General features: G+C 40.5%; 2 protein-coding genes and 1 long non-coding RNA gene across 12 annotated transcripts in view; 2 read left to right on the top strand and 1 right to left on the bottom strand.

Moving 5' to 3' along the window:
- The window catches only part of LOC107321282 (solute carrier family 2, facilitated glucose transporter member 11-like), an 8,370-nt gene extending 2,390 nt beyond the window's left edge, over nucleotides 1-5,980 (top strand). Inside the window, exons 4-12 of one of the 2 annotated variants that reach the window (XM_015878029.3) lie at nucleotides 391-515; nucleotides 882-1,011; nucleotides 1,606-1,754; nucleotides 2,112-2,299; nucleotides 3,015-3,125; nucleotides 3,693-3,794; nucleotides 4,704-4,779; nucleotides 5,233-5,360; nucleotides 5,676-5,980. In XM_015878029.3, the coding sequence (XP_015733515.2) occupies nucleotides 391-515; nucleotides 882-1,011; nucleotides 1,606-1,754; nucleotides 2,112-2,299; nucleotides 3,015-3,125; nucleotides 3,693-3,794; nucleotides 4,704-4,779; nucleotides 5,233-5,360; nucleotides 5,676-5,882 (1,216 nt within the window). In that variant the 3' untranslated portion in view covers nucleotides 5,883-5,980. The other variant, XM_085556033.1, reaches the window with a different exon arrangement.
- LOC116654107 (uncharacterized) overlaps nucleotides 1-8,306 on the bottom strand; it is a 24,178-nt gene extending 15,872 nt beyond the window's left edge. The window contains exons 1-2 of one of the 3 annotated variants that reach the window (XR_004309021.2): nucleotides 8,162-8,306; nucleotides 368-5,744 (exon numbers count right to left, since the gene is read on the bottom strand). This is a non-coding gene — a long non-coding RNA (uncharacterized LOC116654107). The remainder of the gene's footprint in view (nucleotides 1-367; nucleotides 5,745-8,161) is intronic. The other 2 variants (XR_014949156.1, XR_014949155.1) reach the window with 2 other exon arrangements.
- Nucleotides 8,307-11,690: 3,384 nt separating this feature from the next.
- Nucleotides 11,691-20,903, top strand: LOC107321281 (solute carrier family 2, facilitated glucose transporter member 11-like). Of its 7 annotated transcripts, XM_085556030.1 has the most exons (13): nucleotides 11,748-11,831; nucleotides 12,137-12,235; nucleotides 12,467-12,617; nucleotides 12,990-13,150; nucleotides 13,903-14,027; nucleotides 15,529-15,658; nucleotides 15,804-15,952; nucleotides 16,514-16,701; nucleotides 17,731-17,841; nucleotides 17,924-18,025; nucleotides 19,067-19,142; nucleotides 19,396-19,523; nucleotides 19,678-20,903. In XM_085556030.1, exons 5-13 carry the CDS (start codon nucleotides 13,934-13,936, stop codon nucleotides 19,885-19,887), a joined length of 1,188 nt encoding a protein of 395 aa, XP_085412156.1. In that variant the 5' UTR covers nucleotides 11,748-11,831; nucleotides 12,137-12,235; nucleotides 12,467-12,617; nucleotides 12,990-13,150; nucleotides 13,903-13,933; the 3' UTR covers nucleotides 19,888-20,903. The 7 variants fall into 7 exon arrangements, with proteins under 7 accessions (XP_085412158.1, XP_015733513.2, XP_085412156.1 ...); XM_015878027.3 differs by lacking the exon at nucleotides 12,467-12,617 and having other exon boundaries at nucleotides 11,692-11,831; XM_085556027.1 differs by having other exon boundaries at nucleotides 11,777-11,831; nucleotides 12,137-12,617.
- The last annotated feature ends 269 nt before the right edge of the window (nucleotides 20,904-21,172 follow it).

The raw sequence follows: 21,172 nt of genomic DNA on the forward strand, positions 1-21,172 counted from the left end.
AAGGACAAAGCCAAAATTCTCTAGGTGAAGATGGACAGTGAATCTAGGTCTCCATAAAGCCAGATTTGCCTTGTTCAGGTGACAACTGCAGTGTTCAGGATGGGAGTCTGACCCAAAGGAAAGAAGACCGTTCCTTATCAGTCTCTGCCTTGCAGGAATTTCAGTCTCAAAGTGTGTTCACACAATACTAGCATAGAAAAGAGAAGCCTAACTTCTCCCTTCCCACCCTCCTGGGAAAACATCATGCCATTTCATAATCAAATATCATTGCCCAATAAGAAATGGATTTTAAAATGATTGTGGCTTAGATCCATGACAAGCACAGGCAGAAATTAGTTAACGATGAAGAAGAAAAAGTGGATCACACCAACATGTTGTTTGCTGTCGTAGGAAGAAATGTCTTCTCATCAATGATGTGGTCCTAATAATAGCCACACTGAACACTGGCTTCAGTAGGAGAGCCAAGTCCTTTGAGATGATCCTGATTGGGCGCTTCCTCGAGGGCATCTGTGCTGGTAGGACTCCCCATTACTCCATGTTAATGTGAATTCTTAGGGGTGGATACAGAAATCTTCCTGCTAGGAGTACCCAGGCATGCACGGTAACCCCAGTGGAACAAGGAACAGATTGGGAAAAGGTAAGATCACACCTCATGTTGAGGCAGCAGACTGCTCAAGCCTATTGCAAAGTGCAGTGTGTTCACTGGGCAGGGACATTATAATGATGAGCTGTCCTTTGCCTTCAAGAGCTCTTACTGAGAAAGATATCAGATGGATTAGCTAAGTAGGAAGTACATTTTCACAGTACTTATTGTGGAGCAGGTGAAATAAAAACGGACTCTTGTTTTCTATCACTTCAGTTCTCCTTTGTCTTCTTTTTAGGAGTATATATGAATGCCCATATTCAGTATGCAGGAGAGATCTCACCTAAGAAGTTGCGTGGCTTTGTAAATGTGACCTCCTCTGTGTTTCTTGCACTAGGAAAAGCTGTAGCAAGAGTTCTTGGATTACGGTACTTGTGCTGCTCCTTCTGGTCCTATTTTCTATTTGTCTTCTGTGTGGCAGGAAAATCCAGTCCTAGAAACAGACACACACAGAAGGTGGGGTTGTTCTTCACTTAACTATTGCTGTCAAAATGGAAATGTCTGCCCCATGCCAGTCACTGAGGTTCCCTTGTCAGTCACTGAGGAGAAGAAGACATTTCTCGAGGAAGGATTAAATCCATCTGTGAAGGTGCAGTCTCTCTGCTGAAGTTAATAAGAACAAATTATAGATGTATATTTAAGCTTAATAGGCCCATGAGACCTGAGAGCTCTGCTGAGTTCTTGATATCCTCAAGCAGAATTACTGTATTTGTTCAGAGATCTGCTGTGAGAATATTGAAGCTCCACTGATGTTCCTCAAATTATGAGAAAAATCTCAGTCTTGCAGTGGAACTAAGATACCAGGCTTTTTTCCTTTCCCTAGTCTAAATATATTTTATTTCAATTTATTCTTTACAGTTATATGTATATATAGTTTGCCAGTCTAGGATCCAGAAAATACCAAACTAGTTATAAAAAGTAATTCTACTGGACTATAAACCTACTCTTGTGTGCCTTCACAGAGATCTTTTAGGAACTGAAGACATGTGGAATGTGCTATTGTCCTTTTCTGGCTTTGTGGCATTGATCCAACTGCTCTTTTTGCCCTTCTTTCCTGAGTCTCCTCCGTATCTCTTTCTGCAAAAAGGAGACAAGGATGGTTGCCTGAAAGGTAAGGAAAAAATTTTGATCCCTAATTTATTAGACTGTAACTCCTGGGAAATCAAACTGAATAGAGGTAATTGGGTTTTTACCGGACAGCTTCAGATTTCCTCATAAGATATAATGAAAGATATTGCAAAGATCATAGCATAGAATTATACTGCTCAAGAAAAAGAGGATTTGTCAGAATGATTTAAGATCTATCCTTATACAGTACAAAAGTTGAAAGCCATTTTCCAGGAGAGTCTCAGCAGGTTCCAGTTCTAGTTCTGTTCTCAATGACTGATGAATCGAGGCATGAACTCAACTGTAAGTGATCAGTACATTGGATGATGGAAGAATATGCTTCGTTCTGTCCCTTCTATAGCCATGAAGCAACTCTGGGGAGAGGAGAATTATCGCACAGAATTTGATGACATGGTGAAGGAAAAGGCTGTAACAAAAGGCACCAAAATAATGAATGTCCGAGAGGTTCTGAAAGAACCATCTGTGCATCCACAGCTGTGTACCATGCTCCTTCTTCTACTGAGTCTACAGCTCTGTGGCCTGAGTGCAGTTGAGTACAGCCCATATCCAACCAAATCACTGTAATTCCAACTTGCCACTTTCCTCTGCAAGCCCTGTTGTATCACCACCAGTATTCTTCATACCTTCATGGGAACTTCCAGGCTGGGAATACAAAAGATCCAGTTCAGCAGAAATTCTTGCTTTCATTCTCCTGTTTATATCTCCAAATATTCTGTATGGTTATAAATACACTGGAGATTTCTGCAGTCCACAGATTCATTTTCTTTGACCTTTACAGTAGCAGATGAGCTATTGCCATTCAGTTTTCATCCCATTTCGTAATGCAGATTTATCCATTAAGATATTTCCTCTCAGTTGTTTGTGCATATAAGGTGGCTGAGCCCAGTACAGTAAAAGGCATTCCCCAAGGTGTCATTTCTATCACTTTCCTTGTGAGTCTTTCAATGTAAGCTGTATTTACTGTGATATTGCTGGACTGTGACATTTCTGGGCTCTCTGTTATGGCACTGCCTGGCAATGTGGGCAGAGTTATTTCTGTCCATTGTTGACAGGGGAAAGGTGCATCTTCTTCTGAATAATTGCAATAAGGCCACATAATAAACTATTACATCACCTCCAATAAGCCCCAGTATTATACTATTGCTATCACAGTGATGACAAATCTAGGTCTAAGTGATTCAGGATAAGAACATACCGCATCCATTGACTATGCTTCATTTTTACAATGCTTCTTATTTCCCAGATCACTTTCTACACATCGGAAATTTTTCAGACAGCCAACCTCCATGAAAGCATCATCCCATATGTAGCTCTAGGAGTTGCAGTCTCTGAGCTCATCTCCGTCATCTTCTGTGTAAGTCAGATCGTGCTGGGACTTTAAGACTGATTTGGATCTATTCTTCCTCATGTGATTTAAGTCTATATTTCTTTACTTTCTTATATCCACTTAGTGAGTTTAAGATATTTCCTGTGGCATCACATAAACATGTGAAGTGGTTGTTAATGTCTCTGCCAAGTTTCTTTCCATCTTTTACATGTTCCTTCCCATATCCATTCTTAATAATTTCTTATAAAAATCCTTATCTTATTCATACAAATATAAATGAAATATCATTCAAAGTTAAAGATGCACGCTTACTTCCATTCATTGATGTATCTAATTATTTATTTGAATGGAATCTTAACATGCTTCCATTGATTACAGTGTTGATGAAAAAGCTGCTGCAGAGTTTGGGCAGCAAGTGTAATTCATGGCATTGGAGAGACCAGAAGGAATTCCATAAAATAACTAACTTGCTACTAACATGATTTGTGTTTTCTTAAGTAAAGAGAATTGAAGAAGAATATCTAAACTGTTAGAAGGCTCACAGCTAGACTTGGCTGTGCCCCCAGTGATATTTGTTTTTTCTTTGCTTCTCAGAGCTCCATTATTGATCGTTTTGGACGCCGGATACTCCTGTGGGGTGGTTATTTGTTGATGGCACTGGTACTGGTGTTGCTTGAAACAAGCCTTCTACTGAGTGTAAGCAAATGTCTCTCTAGGGGTGGACCTGCATCAGAAATCTTTGTGCAGGACAGCACATAGTCAGCCTTAGTTCTGACGTCCAAAAGAGCAGGTCAGAATATCTTCTGAACACAAACTTACAGCCCCTCTTGCAAGGCCTATATCTCTGCCATGTCTTGTATTTCATCTTCTTTAACTAATCTTTCAAACAGCCAGCAAAAAATATATTGTAAAACTATCGGTCAGGCATAGCTTCCCTCCAGCTCTGTCTGCCTGATCTCTCTGAGTCTTTCCTGTGTCATTTTGCTGCCCCCAAAAAACCCTAGATAACATCTTTGTTGTCACCTTTCCCAGTTGCTATCCCTTGTGCCCTGTGACAGAAGCAGTGTGTACTTCCTACCACTACCAGTTTCCAGCCTTTATGTACATGATCCAGCTGCACACACACAGTGCAGCTCTCTGGCTAACCCAAGATGGGTGGTGGAAAGGAGAGAGGAACCCAGTGGCACAGCTTGAGACTTGCCAGTGTTTACACTGCATTTCAATCTTCATCTCAGCCCACAAACTATTGCCTCCTTTCTGTTCACACACATCTTCTGATTCACAGGTTTTAAACATTTCTCTGAAACTGTCTAATTGGAAAAGACAATTAGGTTGAATCAGTTACACTTTTCCCCATGCTATAGCTAGCTTGGAATTCATTTCTTATTTTTCAGAGCAAGGTACATCTCACTTCTGTAGGTGTGATATTGCAGGCTACTTTTGGCCTTCTTCTGCTTTCAGTATAGAAACATAAGTAGTTCTAGTGAGAATCTGTTCCGCAGCATTGTGGGCTTTTTCATCAGCATCTCTTCTCCATTATGTTTGGATCAGCTGTGCTACAGCTCTGAAATTGTCATTCTCACCCCTCCTTCTGCCTTTGTCTAGGATCGGTTCCTTTGGATGCGTTACTGCAATGTTATTCTTATCTTTTTATTCATCATTGCCTATGGAGTAGGACCAGGTGAGTATAACGGTATAAGCAGCAACAGCAAAACTTAGACCACAGGGGTACAGACAGGCCATGGAAAGACTAGAGGCTACTAAAGGCTACAGATGCCTTTAAAACCTAACAGAACTGCTGTGGTAGCAGAACCCAGTTGGCACCCACAGGCAAAGGGGAGAAACAGGCCATTAGAACCATTCACTTTCATATTTCATACATCCTAGGTGAAGAGAAACTACATTTCAGGGATGTCCATCTCTCTCCATAGACTATAGAAGCTGGTAGGTGAATGCTGATAGAGGTGGTTGTGCTACCCAGATTTATGTGATCTCGTGGTAGTCTGACTTTACTGGCGCAGTGTTTGTTGAGTGACAACAATTTATTCCCTTTGAGAAGGGCATTTAACCCAAACTCCACAGAACACACAGCAGTGTTTCTGATTGCTTCTTATGTTGTTGGTTTTTTCCCCAGCTGGAGCCGTTTCATCTGTCATGAATGAAATCTTCACCCTCTCAGCACGGTCTTCTGCATTTGTAATAGGTGGAATCCTCATTTGGCTTGGCCTCACTTTCACCGGAATGATTTTCCCCTTTGCTGTTGTATGTAATTTGATTTAAATTTTCTCTTTGACTCACTGAAGTTAAACTGTTTTTCTAGGCTTGTCTGAACAGGAATTAAGATGAAATTCTTGTAGATGACCAAAGCTGTGAATTTTAGTTACCACTAACGCTTGTAGACCATTCATATAAAACACGTATCTGGAGTTCTGACAGCCTCTGCTGCCTTAAGAATAGACTGAAAAGATAAAATAAATGTATTTCTCATTTCTTGGAGACAAATCAACAATTTGCAAGAATCTACAGGGGCAAGTGTTGCCAGGGAAGTCACTCATCTTACTCTATTTTTATCTCCAGATGACTCTTGGTCCTTTTTGCTTCCTCATCTTTATTGCTGTCCTGGTAGTTTCATCAGTTCTCATCTACCTGTTCGTCCCAGAAACAAAAGGGAAGTCAATCTTTGAAATTACAGAAGAATTCAAAACACGCAGATACAAGAAGAAAAGGCACCAGACTGTAGAGAACAACATGACTGAAGAAAAGATATATTGCACCAAGCTCTGACCAGCCACCATGAGCAACTTCCACTGACAAAAATCAAACTGAGAGCTAAACCTTATCATGGACTTATCTCAATAAACCATAATCAAAAAAGCAACACACCTACAGCTTGTCATTAATCCAAGTAGTCTTATTTTTATTTATCTTTGCTTCTCAGTGCCTCCTTCCTACAACAGTTCTGTGTCAGGAGGGCATTGATACCCACAGACACTCCCCAGTGCTGACACATGGTCAGCTCCATGCAGTCAGAAGGATGCAGGCAGTGCTGAGAGCTAGAGACAGCGGACTGGGAGCAAGGCAGTGAGTGAGACACTTTCAGGAGTACTGAGAGAGTGGACACTTGGAAAATTCAGCCCACTTTATAAATAAGTAACTGCTCAAGACAAGAAGCAGAAGCTGTGGTAGTAAATATCTGCTTGCTCTGTATCGGATTAGGACACATTACACTCAACATCACATCAGCACATCAGCGTGCAGTTCTACTCTTTGCCACTGCTGCTCTCCAGGAACTGTTAATCTCGCTGACTGCTGCTGCATTTAACCACTTCCCTCCCTAAACTCTTCTACCTTTATATATAACCACAATTTTTTCCATTTTCCATCACTGGTACAAACAGTACACCACACCTCCTGCTTAGGAGGACCATAAGTCCTGCCTTTCTACAGCTTTACCATTCACAGTGGTTATCATTGTGCTGGAACTTTGAATCAGTGTTGAACTTAGGGTGTTTTCTATTTAAAAATTACAAATTACTTCCTACTTCTGAAGGAATTGCCAGAGAAGAAACTGATAGTAAAGCATGTTCCAGCAACTAAAACCTCATTTAGATTTTAGATTCCACCTGTTTTCACTCCCTGTATCAAAATAAAGAGTGTTCATGCTACAAAACCTTCTTACACAGTGGAACCTCTCCTGTCAGTAGTAGTAGTTTTGCTTGTCCTTGATATGATCTTCCCATATCACAGTATTTAAAAGCCTAAATCTGCTTCTGCTCCACCACAGTTAACTTTCCCTTGTGTGTAGCCCTAAGTGATGTTAAGGGAATAAAATATAAATTAGATACCTCATGTTTTTAATGAATATACCACTGCAGTTCTCTTAATACTACAGCTTCTGGTCTCTGGTCCATGTGTAACTGACCTGTTCCCTACAGCTAAGCCTTCTGCATTCTTGAACAGAACACTACCTTCTGGTTGGCATCCATTTCAAACATGCTGCCATACAGAAGAAGTTGCTGGACTGGATGCCACAATAGTGTGTGAAGTTTTACTTTACTTGGAGTAAAGAGGTGCAGGAAATGTATTTGCAAGTGCAATATAAAGAGGTAAGTAAATCATAGAATCACAAGGTTGGAAAGGAACTACAAGATCATCGGGTCCAACCATCCTCCCATTACTATCGCTACCACAAGCCACTAAACCCCATCTTGTAGCTCCTCATCCAGACAAACAGTGCTCATTGCACTGCCCCTATGCCTCCACACCTCCAAAACACCAGCAAAGTGCTGCCTGCATCCAAGATGAAATATTTTCTTTATCTTTGTGCCATGATGACCTTTTTATCCCTCTGTAGCGGTGCTTCCATACAACTTGCAGCTTTCCTAATGATGTTGTAAAGGGGAATTTCTAATGCCTAAATTGTGTATTTGAAAATAAGCATGGCTTGAGACCAAATGGAATGCATATATATTATGTCCTTCCATGCTGTTCTATTCACAGTTTACACAGATTTCACAATGAGATGCAATTGCAAATGGTAATACTTGTGATATGTGCTGCACAGACATGCCATTGAGAAGCTATCTAGATAGGCAAATGGAAAAATACAAGTTAGGATCAGTGTTCACCATTGGCAATGCACCAGATAATTAGTGTATTCTGCCATGAAAACGTCCACATTTATTTTCAGTTCCTTCTCTCTAATTTTGCTCTCCTCCTTTTCCTATCTTATTTTCGGGATTCCCAAACCTTCATGCAGAAAATGTGCCTTCAGCACACAGAGAAGAAAGATTCCTCTGCTGGGATACTGATCAATGTCACTGTGGCTTTGCTGGTCCTTTTTCAGTAACAGGCGTCAGCAGAAGCACAGCTGGAACACTGCAGAAGGACTGACTGCTTGTCTGTGTTGCACAGCTCAGTGCCACGTTCAGGTGGGAGCCCTGAGTCCATCTTTCCCTCTCTTATGTGCTCCAGGTAGGCTCACTGTGATTTAGCTCCACTGCCTCCTGCAAGCAGCCAGTCTTTTCAGTGTAGTCTTGCTGGCTACCATCACTGCTTCTTACCTGAAAGAATCTTTCAATTCCAAGCGTTCATTCTCCCAGGTTCTACAAAACCAATGTGCAAAACCCAAGAAGATCCATTCTCCCAAATGCTTGCTACTGCTGTACAGCTCACAGTTACTGATAAACCAGATAGTGTATGATTAACCCACCAATATTAATGTTTGTATGTTGCTTTAACCCATGCCAAGGCCTCTCTCTTTCTCTCACTTCTGCAAGAAACAAATTATTTTTAACTAATTCTGCCTATCTTTTACTCAAAAGCAGTGGTGGCACACAGTACTTGACTCTCACAGGGAGACTGATGGGGCTCTACACAAGTTTTGAAGTGGACTAGTGAGTGTAATTCCATTCAATAAGTCTGAAGACTTCAATTCATTTACACAAGTATGATGAAACCAGGAAATTTAACACTAACATTGAGTATTTAGTCCCACAAATATGATAGAATCATTATAAAACACGAAATCAAGAAAAACTAGGAAACTGATAATAGAATCATCCAGCATACTCTGTGCATCTTCATGCTTGTGTCCTCTTCATATGGGCCACCAAGTCCATCTTTGGGGGGAGTCTTCAATCAGACACCTCGATCATCAGGTGCTATGACTGAAGGATGTTTCAGCTGGACAGGATTCCTTGGTTTTGAAATGCTTTTCATGTTTATCATGGTAAGCAACTAACCTCTAATATTAATGACTGGTCACTAATGTTTTGAATGTGATATACTCAATTGTTTACACTCTTCCATCAGTATTGTAGTGGTTAGATTTCTAGTCAATGAAATCATGATCAGTGATTCAAGGAGAATCAAGGAGAATCAAAAGAAAATATTTTATCTTTCTCTGATTTATTTCCAGGAAAACCTTCATTCTTCCTGCTTCCTTGTTTTTGCTGGGATCTTCTTCATCTACCTTCTCCTTTCAGAGAGAAAGGATACAATTATGAAAATAACAGAAGAATTTGCTGTTTTACATTTTAGGATGAGACTTCATTCCATTACAGGAAGTACTTGTGAGGAACGTACCTTTGACATCAGCTTCTAGCTGGTCAGTAGAAGACCTATGTTTTTGTATCATCATTAAGGACTTGGATGTTTGTAGAGTACAAGATGAAACAAAGGCAAAATATTTATTTGCTGTTATTGGAAAAGATTTGAATACTCCTTCATAGACACAAGTGGAATCTACATGAATGGAAGCCACTCTCATCACCACAAAAACTTGACAGAAGTTAGTAACGAATAGGTGGTCATGACACAAAATACGAGCTATGCTGAATTTATAGATGAAATACTAACTATACTTATGAAATATTTTGTTCCTAAAAGTCTCCTTTAGTTCCAGATATTTTGTTTTTCAGAATTCATTTTGAGTTCTGAATTATAGCAAACTGAAAATACCAAATCTAACCTGGGATAAACCACTGGGCTCCTCTCAGAGCAGAGTAGGAGGGCAATGTATTGTAAATAGGATTTCTTCATCGTGGAATTAAAAAAGAAAAAAAGAAAAAAAAGAAGATGAAGAAGAAGTCAGGCCTGGTTATTTAGGTGAAAGTAGAAATGAGTCAGTCAGCTTCGCATTCCTGGTACAACAGAGTGGTTTTGTTGAGTCACAAGGTATACAATTATCACAGCCACAGTTACTCATTTGGTATTCTGACTTGTAACCTGCTTTCTACCACTGTGAGCAGTTCTGTGGGAGTGTAACCACCTGAGCCAGCATGGAGTGAGCAGGAGGAGAGTGTTGGCAGAACGTTGTGGTCATTTGTAAGTTTGCTCGTTTCCAACTGCTATTAATTCCCTTAGGAGAACTGTAGTACTGGACAACTATCAAGAAGCACAAATACAAAAGATGACAGCAGAGTGCAGTAAAGGTGATACACTCACAGGACACAAGGAGAAGGCAAGAGCCCATCCTCACTGGATTATTCTTTAGAAAGGAACAGTAAAAATCTCCTGAAATTGCTGATAAAATGAAACGGTACTATGCTACAAAATCAAGTGTAACCCAGAAAGGCCAGGAAGACCCAAGAATGTCAGAAAAACATTACCGTGAATTAGTGGAATTGCTGCTATTTGGGATCCTCAGCAATTATTTTGCAAGGAGAGTAGGAATCACATAGAAAACCCTACACTTTGATACAAATTGAGAACATGTATGTATGCAATAAGCAGGAAACATTACAATTTTAAAACAATTTCAAAAATGAATTAATAGCTATGCTGCTTCTGTTTTTGTACAGTCAAAATGCTACTGTTATTGGTGCTCAAGAGAAAACACAAAAATGCTAAATCATTCTAAACGCTATTGCAAGCCAGGAAAAACAGCTTTGCTATGCATTGTATAGGAACACTTGCAATTACACAAGTAACTAAGGTTTTATTATTAACATCTATTCTCTTTTCTTTAGACTCGCTGCATTTGCAGTAAAATCCTCTGTCAATAATTGCATTCTGTGTTTTATGAACTAGAAGTACAAGTCCTGAGGGTGAGCTTAGGAATTTACTGATGGCTCCAACATGATCCCATTGTCACACCCACACTCAGCCCAAACCTTGGCAATAGAGGAAGGTCCCCTGGCATGACTCAGAGAAAGCAAAAGACACTGAAAGCAGGAATAGCACAGGACATCAGACATACAAGAGCCCCAAGCAAACCTCTTTCTTCCAAATGTGGTCTCTAGAAGAAGCCAAGTAGAGCCACAGTTCAGGCTTCATCTCACCAGTGTGGAGCTGCTCAGAACCAAAGGTGACTTTCCAATGGATCAGTGGATGCAACACTGGATTTGGAGCTGTTCTGTGTCTGTATTCTCAGAGCTGAAGCCTGAGGGAGAAAGAATCCAGCTGTGCCACCCTACTTCAATAAGGAATGTTTACTCACTTTGATTACTCTCATGAGGAAGTGGATTTTAGCTACTGGCTGGTTCAGCATGGAGCCTTCAGGACCAGGAGCTCTATTTCAAAAGCCTCTGCCAGGGTGCAGCATCTCCTGGTGCCTTCTCACCATCCCTGGCCAGAGCCCTCATAACCATAAGAACTATTTTCCTTGGAACAATCTAAATGGTACATTAGTCAGAATAGCTGAATTAAGCTTTGAAATTTGCTACATCTGTCTTAAGCCCAATTAAGAGCTGTGTGTTTGAGAATTTGCCTATTTTTTTCATCTAATAAAAGCTATTTACTATACCAGTGAATCTGAAACTGAATACCAAGTCTTTACTGCTTAATAAATACCAATACCTAAACATTTTGCTAGTTACTTTTCCTATTGATCAGATTATAGGGGATGTTACTCAGCTCATATCAGAGAAATAAAGTGTTCTGGTCTTGGAAAACTACTTGGGTTTAGTGGTTTTTCTCTCCTGAGCTCTCCTTTCTCTTTCCAAAGGCCAGCTACAAACTTCCTGTTTTGAAACTTTCCCCCTGCAGACTGGACCAGATGCAATTATTTCCTGAAATATTTAATCCAGCAGTGTTAACTTTGTCCAGCTGAAGTAAATATAAGTGAGCAAAGACAGAATAGCAAAAATTTAACCCTGCTCCCTGGAGCCAAATGCCCACTGCCATAGCAGCAGGAATAAGACAGACACAGAAGCCAGTGATGACACAGACGCTCAGCACACTGGACAGCCAGCCCCTGAGCTAGAGATGACTGGCTTCCTATCAGACCTGGTGAGTACGTGGTGGGGCACTGACATTTGGGATATTTTTGTATGCTATCGGTGCATCAAAGAAAACAAAATCACTGTCTCTATCAAAACAACAAGGCTCCTATTTGCAAAAGGTACTTTGGAAGTGATTCTACACACTTTTTCAAAGAATTGCAGATGTTTGCACTTCTTATGGTCTGTCTTCCATCTCTGTCAGAGCCTACTGCAAAATCCTTATACAAGTGAGACGTTTCTGGAGAATGAGAGGCACAATTAAGGAGCAGCCTGATGCAACTACATGCTTAAGATTTTCTTCTACTTCTGCAGGTACAATACCAGGGACTCTTCCGAATGGTCATTGTCCTGGGGATTGGTGGAACATTCCAAATTGGCTTTCAAATTGCTACAATCACCTACATGAATCAGGTAGGTGAAAGCTCACATAGCAGACTAGTAAATGGCATCACCAAGTCCACATCCCTTTCTTGGCATGCTCCTCCCTGATAGTTAGCAAGGATTTAATTGCTATATTCTCTTCTTATGATTAACTCCCATTACTGTGCTATTGTGTAAAGCAGAACATGTCAAACTGTTGAAAACAGAAGAAAATAGAGAGATCTGCAACTTGTTGTTAATAGAACTGTTCCTCAAAAAAAGCACTGACAGGTGTGCTGCAAGTTTACAGGGAGACGGATGTCCCATGTGGCTACTCCAGTGATACCATATGACACTCTCAGAGCTTACCCATCTTCACATAGGGAAGTCAAACAGAACAAGTGCTCTAACTGCTTCTCTCCACTGACCACAGGTAAAACTTCCATTTGAGACACTGGAACTTAAGGGAAGACATTATCAGTTAGTAGAAATCACCTTATGGCAGAAGTGTTACTTTCAGGCTTTGGAGCAAAGAGTTCTAAGTGAGAAAGGGTTTATAAATTGCAGTTCCTCTTCACAAGTCTGTGTCTTAGAGCCTCAGATTTCAAGAACAACCAAGAAAAGAATGATCTCCCAGTAACAAAGAATCAACATAGCATACTTTATTATTCTATGCCTACTAGCTAGTATAAACTTCTAGAGTCTATATAAAATAAAGACTTCAGCTAAAGCAACAAAGTTATGTAATAAAATACATGCTGCGGAGTCACAGATATTGTTAATTATCCTTTTTTCTCTGACTCAGCATGTTAAGGCTTTCATTAATGAAACTTGGCTGGAGCGATATGGCTACCCCATCCATCAGGATAACCTCTTGTTCCTGTGGTCTCTCATCGTGTCCATCCTTGGTATAGGAGGTCTCGTGGGTGCTTCAGGAAGTAGATACCTGACTGTCAAGTATGGCAAGTATGTATGTTTAATGAGAATTGTAAACTGAATCTTAATTTAAGGAAATTGCTGTTGAGGTTTTTAAAGTTTTTAAACGTGAGACTGACTTAAAGGCACAGTAACAGCTGTACACAGGCAGCTTGGCAGTGATGCCAAGTTGCTGCTTCTTGCCTGTGTCCTGTGGCACTAGCTATCCAATTATGCTTCCAGCCTGTCACACAAGATGCAGTTACTGAGGCTTGTTCAATTGGGAAGGTTGCTCCCAGCTGAAGGCAGAGGTGTTTCTTGGAGATGCTACTCAAAATATAGCAGCATTGAGGTGCTCCTATGTGCTACATCAGTGTCACATTGCTTCTTTTCCTTGATTCACTCTCCCTGACTTACTGGGAAATGAACTTTGATGTGTGACCCAGAACGGACACAGTACAGGCTGGGAGGTCATGTCATGGTGCCCACACACGCCTTCCAGGGAATCTGGAAGTAACCTTTTTTGCAGTGCCTTTCTCTGCTGACCACATAACAGACATCCTTGGCTCTAGTGAATTCTCTCTGTTCAGATCCTGAGCTAGCTGGATGACAATAGAATTCTATGTAAGAGGGACACAAAGTGTCCAGAGCCAATAGTAGAAGGACTTCACTTTGTACTGGACCATACATGTGTAACCTGACAAAGCTATCAATATGATTTCACCCTATGCTCCCGTATTCCAGAGCTTAAATGCCATTTGTCTCCTGATCTACAAAAATGTTTTCTTTGCTTGCATTTACAGAAAAAAATGTCTCCTGTGCAACAATGTATTAATGATAACTGCAGCATCTATCATGGGCTGCAGCAAAATGTCCCAGTCCTTCGAGATGATTCTCATTGGACGCTTCCTATGTGGTGTAAGTGTAGGTAAGTGATTCCTCCCACAGGTTAAATATTACATCCTTATTCAAAATTGATAACCCTCTGCTAAGAGAGAAAGAAATCTTAATTCCACAATGCTCTGTCAGAAGATATTCTACACCAACCAACAATAAGCAGGATAGTTATAAGTAATCTTGCAGATACCAAATGAATTTCAGCTTTGCTGAGTCCATAAATATTCAGAGCCACCATAAATGTTCTGATACAAATGAAAACTTTTCTAGCAGAGAAATAGATACGGTATTACTTTAATTTTGATGGACAGTACTCAAAATTATATGGAATATAGTTTAAATCTAGTTTTCTCACATGGCTTCAGAGAAACAGACCGTTCAAAGCCATGGCCATTTCATTTTGATTCTGAGCATATTTAGGGAATGTTCTACAATGGTGTTCAAACTGCTTCAGAGCAGTAAGTCCTTGGAGTTAGTGAAAGGAGCCGGACACAATCCAGTGAAATCACTCCCTGCAGTTAGTCCATGTGCAGAGAAAACAACTTGTGCTATTGTCAGTATGTCTTGTATTTGTTTCCTCCACAAAATGTTGCTTTTCTGTTTAGTTTTGGATATTCACAAAAATGCCTTCTTTTTTTTTTTTTAATATAATTTACTTAGTTAGAAATTACTGTCTATTTTTCAAATATTCAAGTTCTATAAATCGCTGACATACAGATGTATTGAAGAACATTATTTCAAGGACCGCTCACCCATGGTCACGATTTACATAAGATCTTTTGATCTGCAGTGATATGCAGCCCCCATAGTAAAAATTACATATGATCTTTACATAAGATCATAAGATCTTAATTTTTGCTATGGAGACTGCATATCTCCACCATTTTGCCAACATATAAAGCCCGGAGAAGTAAATGTTTTGAAGTCAGATTAGAGGGGCTGTGACTGTCACAGAAAGAAAATACTCTTGTTCTCATTCTAGATTTCAGAATTTCTGAGTTATTAAGTACTTCACTGATAGCTGGAAACATCAACTCTGCTTCAAATCACCAGAATTATTGCTGTACATTGAAAAGAAATACTTGTATCTTCTCTCAAGTCACGTACAAACCAACACTGAAGCACCGTATACTTTAACCTACAATGGATAGGGCTGAGATTATATACATTAACCACAAGCAAATCAAACACTACTTCACTGTTCAGTTACGTTGTTTAGTTACTCAGCTTTTGCATATTCTCCTTTAAAACATACTAGGACTCAAAAGAGACACTATGATGAGGCAGCACCCCTAGGTGTACTGTTCTTAAGATCAGGAATCTGCACTGTGCAAAGAGGACAGGAACCACTTCTGTAGAAAAGGTTAGAAAGCCTAGTACAGAAAAATCTCATGCCTAGGTTGAGGTATGAGAAACAATTCGGTGCATGAGGCAGCTATATTCTGTGCTGCTTAGTTATTTACATTCAGTTTTATCTCCTTTGTTTCTGAATGTCTTCTTCTTCTCTCCCATAATTTCCTCTTCGCCTCAAGGCTTTTCTACTCCTCTGCATCATCAGTATGTTGGGGAAATTTCCCCTAGGAAGCTACGTGGATTTGCAAACTCTACTGCCTCTTTCTTTTGGTCACTGGGAAAAGCCGTAGGGCAAATTGCAGGACAAAGGTATAGTACAACTGATTTGTGACCCAGTTCATATCTGGATCGCTCTATTTTTTGCTTCTTCTGCTGCTTTTCCATTCATTTCTTTCTCTTCTTGAAAACCAATGAAATGAACTTTTATCCTACACACTTGTTTTATTCCTGCCAGGGAGCTGCTGGGCAGCCAGTCCCGCTGGCCCATGCTGATGGCCTCCTGTGGAATTCCTGCAATGGTCCAGCTGTTCACTCTGCCCTTCTTCCCTGAATCCCCACCATATCTCCTCATGCATAAAGGAGACCAGGAGGGCTGCAAGAAAGGTAACTGAGTGCTCTGTGTTCCTGTTCCTTACTTGGTTTTCAGTTGGTTTGTGAGTTTTCTCTCCCAGTGATGAGAAAAGTTTCTCCCTGCTCATTTCTGAGATGACTCTGAATTCCCACTAAGTAAACTTCTGTTGTCTTCACATAGAACTCAAAACTACTTCTGTATTACAAAATCTTTCATACTAAGCTGTTACGCCCTGAGCAGTATAAATGATAAATAACAAATGACACATGGCTGTTTGCACTGCAGGGCTCCACAAGGAGCCACCACTCAATTCTATGTTGTTGGCTGTGTGTACCAAGCTTGTACCCCGAGATAACAAGGAAGGGATTAATGTGGACCTATGGGCAGGGAGGAAGTCATTGTGCACCTCACTAAGCCCCTCTGTGAAAGAGGGGACAGGGCTCTGCAGTACACCATAGGATATCTTTGCCTCACACTGCAGACACAGCCCATGCTGGTCTGACAGACATATGTATGACCCACTTAAACTCCTCAGTCACCAAACAAAAGAGACAAATTAACATGGCAGGTCTCACTCTCCTTCTCCTCTACAGCCATAAGGCAGCTTTGGGGTGAAGGCCATCACCAAGCAGAGATTGATGACATCATGAATGAGAAGGCAACAATGAAAAACATCAAGATCTTGAGTGTCCTGGAGCTAATGAAAGACCCAGCTACCCGCTGGCAGCTGTACATGATACTTACTCTGACCATCTCAGTTCAGCTGTGTGGCATCAATGCAGTTGAGTGCATTTCCCCCTTAAAGTCTCAAAGCATTTACAGCAACCTTAAAGAAGACATTATGGCTCTCAGGAGCTCCCCTCATTTTTCACAGGTTTCCCAGGCAACTGTTTGCTGTCTGCCAACCCTTTTACACAGCAGTAGCTGCCTGCAGAATTTGGCCAGGCTCTCCTTACGACATCTTCTTGCCCAGGTCTTGGTCATTGTTGGAGTTACCATCCTCTGTATTTAGGCTTATTTATCAGATATGAGGCTGCTATGATGCCTTAGAATCTGTTCCTACAAACAAGCCCACTCTCTCTTGGCAAAATCTACAGCACAATTTTATGTTACTGCTCCCATGTGTCAGCATTCTAACGAGGACACTCGTGGTGGGATGACAATATGCTCACTCTACCTTTAGCCATTAAAGCATACTCACGGTTCTGGCGGCTTCTGCAGTCCCCCTCGTCTTCTTCAGACGACGAGATAATTTTGCAGTTTCCTGCATGATTCTTCCACCTATTACTTCACACTGCAGCAACACCTGTGAAGGAAATACAGAGCTGAGCCTAACACAGTTCAAACTGAAATCTTTATCAAATCTCTGAACAGAGCAGAAATACTGTAAAAGAAAAGATGCCTGTTTTACTTCCTAATGATTCCATAACCCACACTCTTCTTTCTTGAGAAGGAAGAGTATATCCTACAACATTGTTCTTGGATGGGCTCCAAAAGTGACGATATAACTGGCTGTTTATGAAAGCACCTAAATGAGATCTACGCAAACCTAATTTCAGCAGCTGGAGATCTGTTTATCACAGAACTTTATCTTTCATCAAATAAATTAATTTGATAATGTTTTATAATGTTTTTGTCTGCCCATAAAGTGAATGCTACCAGAAAGAGTGCACAACTCTTACTCAAAAGCTGAGCTGCATGCTCCTTGGTTGCCAGCTCCTTTCCAGGTCAGCGTCACACAAACATGGGTAAGAAATGATATTCTTTCTTCTCTTACTGTCTTGTGTTTGTCATTTTTTTTCTCCTCTAGATTTATTTTTATACTTTTGAAGTCCTCCAGGCAGCTGGCTTTGAAGAAAGAATGGTCTACTATATGACCCTCTCCATTGGACTTGCAGAACTCTTAGCCACTGTAGTCTGTGTAAGTCAAGTCATGTTCCTATGGGAATGTGTCACCATTTGCTTTTCTGGCACTGACACCAGCTGTGATTTCTGTCCCTCAGAGCTCCATCATTGAGAGACTGGGAAGGAAGACACTCTTAAGAGGAGGCTACTGCATCATGGGTTCACTGCTAGCCGCTATCACAGTGACCGTCTCCCTACAGGTTAGGAAACTATTCTCCTGATAGTTCCCTTTCCATTATCTGTTCTGTTCTATTCTTACCTCTGCTCATAGGCAGGAACATGTTTCTGAGAAAGAAATGTGAAGCTCAGAAGTGCTCAAACAACCCTCTGCACATAGGATTAATCCTTTTCTCAGCAAGTACTCTCTGCATTCCTGCCTCCCTTTAAGCAAAGCCATAGCAAGGGATGCACAAAGTGCAGAGAAGGAAGCCTTGATTCCTGATACCATCAGGCTGCAAACACTGAACACTGGTCAGCACAGATCAAAATGCAGTCATAGGAAAATTGTCCTTTCTAATTATGCATCTCTTAACAAGCAAGTAACAATTAAGAAACAGATTATTTGAAGTTCAGCTTTGCTGCAGATTTCCCTGGGAATGCGCATATTTGTTCACAGACTGCAGAGCAGTTCAGTTCTTTATCACTGTGTCAGGGATGTAACTTCAGAAGCAATTCTCTTGGGTTACCAGTATTCATCTAAGAGCTGTTCAGTAGGAACTACTGCAAAATTAACATTGAAGCAAGGTGGCAGCAGACTTCCATTTCTGTTTCAATCATGAAGTGTCTCCGATATAGGAGGCAGATCTTTTCCTAAAGCCTCATGTCCTATAACTTCTTGACTAAGATCTAGGAAAGCTCCTTTCAGTAGGAATTATTATAGCTACTACACTGTCAAAACCAAAGAAAGATATGACTTGGCCTTCCCATATCTCTAAGGGCTAGGGGAAGCAATGTGGGATCAAGGAGAAAGGAGGACATGGTGGAAAAGTACTATTTGGACATCCTTTAATTGAAGGCATCTAAGCTTGACAGCTGCTCTGCACTAGCAAACTTGATGCTCTGCACACCTAGCAAAAATCTCAGGGCTCTATCCATAGGAAAAAGAACTCACATTTCTCTTCCAGTTCTCCCACACCATATATTTTTTACTGAATTGACAGCATCAGAAAAATTTTCTCACCTACAATTCACAGTTTTCACCCAGAAATTGTTTCTTTCTTTCTTTTGTTGTGTTTTCCCAGGACTGGTATTTCTGGATGCCGTACTGCAGCCTCTGTCTGATTATTTTATTTGTAGTTGTCTTTGGGCTTGGGCCAGGTGAGTACTTCATTCAAAAGAAGTAAAAGGATCAAGTCATGTCACCTTGCAAATATGGCTGGGGAAATATTGCTTTATTTAGTACATAGCATTTCACAAAGGTGAGTTTGTTTAACCTAACCCTGTAGTCACAAGTAGACAATGACATACTGAAGTCTCTTGAATGCCAGCCAACAACAGCAGCACCTTTTTGAAGATTCAGATCTTCAGATCAAACACACTGAGAAGTAGTTACTCCTCTTCTTCCTTTTAGGTGGTGCTACAGTTTCCACGAGGGTTGAAATTTTCAAGCTGTCATGCAGACCACCAGCCTTTGTGATCAGTTCAGTTTTCAACTGGGTGGGTGTCTTTGTGATCGGAACATCCTTCCCATTCATTGTGGTGAGTGACTTATTCCAGGGCACTCCCCAGGTGTGCCATGCTCCTGAGCTGGCCATGGGAGTTGGAAGAAGATCAGAAGGAGACACCTCCAGAAAGTGACAAACAAAAAAATACGCTCATCTTGCTCTCTTTCTCACTCTGCTCTTCCCTGCAGGAAGGACTCAAGCACTTCTGTTTCCTCATCTTTATGGGGGTACTTTTCACTTCAGCAATATTTTTCCACCTGTTCCTTCCAGAAACAAAAGGGAAATCAATTGTGGAAATAACAGAAGAGTTTGATAAACTAAACTTCAAGAAGAAGAATGTTCCAGCAACTCCAAACCATGTCATGGAGCAGGGTTACACTTTCTGCACCAGGCTGTGACTGGCCGGTAGAGAGGTGGCAAGCATTCTTAAAAGAAAGAAAGAAAATATCTTTATTGTTTCCTGGCTAGCAAGTTGGTCAAATGGACAATCAGCTTTCATTATCCATCACCTTTGAGGCTTTTCTTTTGCCAAAGCAGCACAGTTCTAAAGCACTCCGCTCTGGGCAGCTTAGAAAAGGGATGATGGCTGATATTAGCGGAATAGACTTGTCTAACACATGCACAACTTGGCTCAACTTGCTGATGTGTAAATCTCTTCTATAATAGAGCAATTAATACACACTGAAACTACATGTAGAATTTCTAAACATTCTGCTGACCGCACAGAAAAGGAAGACTTATGATCGCTCCTCTCTCTATGATTCTATGAGTTTGTATTTACAACCCTGAAATAGCAACAGTAAAGTTCTTGGCTTGCTATTTCTGGCTAGTTCTCAATTCACAACACATTAAAGAAAAAGAAATGACAGAATAGGACAGAAAGTCTTTGTTTCTTTAGACTGAACAACCACATCTTTCCAGATTCCTGTACTTAATGCCACAGCTTTCTTCATTATCAGATTTTCATTCTAGTTTTGTTTGTCAAAATTCAGCACTTTTGGATTTAAAACATTTGATATCAGATGCTCTCCTTTCTTTGGACTGCATTGAATTATTCTATTTAAAATAAAACAAAGAAAGAAAATCAATAATTTGATTTGAAGATCAGATTTACTCATGAAATGAATAAAGAATTAGTAAAAAATTCCTATGCAGCTTTACTTGTTTCAGTGGCAATGCAGCTCACACAGTCACAGATCCTATCACCAGAAACCAGAAGCACTGGGAATCCTTTCAGATACTCAGTGCTATCACCCAATCAGCATCATCACCTTAAGCCTGTAGCTGCCCCTCCAGGATAAAACTGCCTTGTGGGCAGTGAAACACATAACAATATGCAGTGGAGTGCAACATACAAAGTAAACTCTAAACACTAGATGTACATAGTGAAATAAATGTTCCTTTTTATCTCTGATACTGCTTTGACTGGTGTATTTACTTCAACTTCAATGAGGTTATTCAAAACATGAATTCTGTTATCCATCTTAACTGCTGCTTACCTTTTATTGTAAATGTTAAACGTAATAAAAATGGCAGATGAACTTTTAATAATACTTCTGGCCTCCACAGGTCTTTCTTTATAAATGGTAGGACGCCCCTCAGGAACAGCTGACTAGAAAAAGCTGTTGGTGTGCAGATCATTCCATAACTGGGATTTTTTGTTACTTCTTTCATATTGAAGAA

The sequence above is a fragment of the Coturnix japonica genome, chromosome 9 (assembly GCF_054131305.1).
Source record: "Coturnix japonica strain WE chromosome 9, WE-NBRP24, whole genome shotgun sequence".
NCBI classification, from domain to species: Eukaryota; Metazoa; Chordata; class Aves; order Galliformes; family Phasianidae; genus Coturnix; species Coturnix japonica.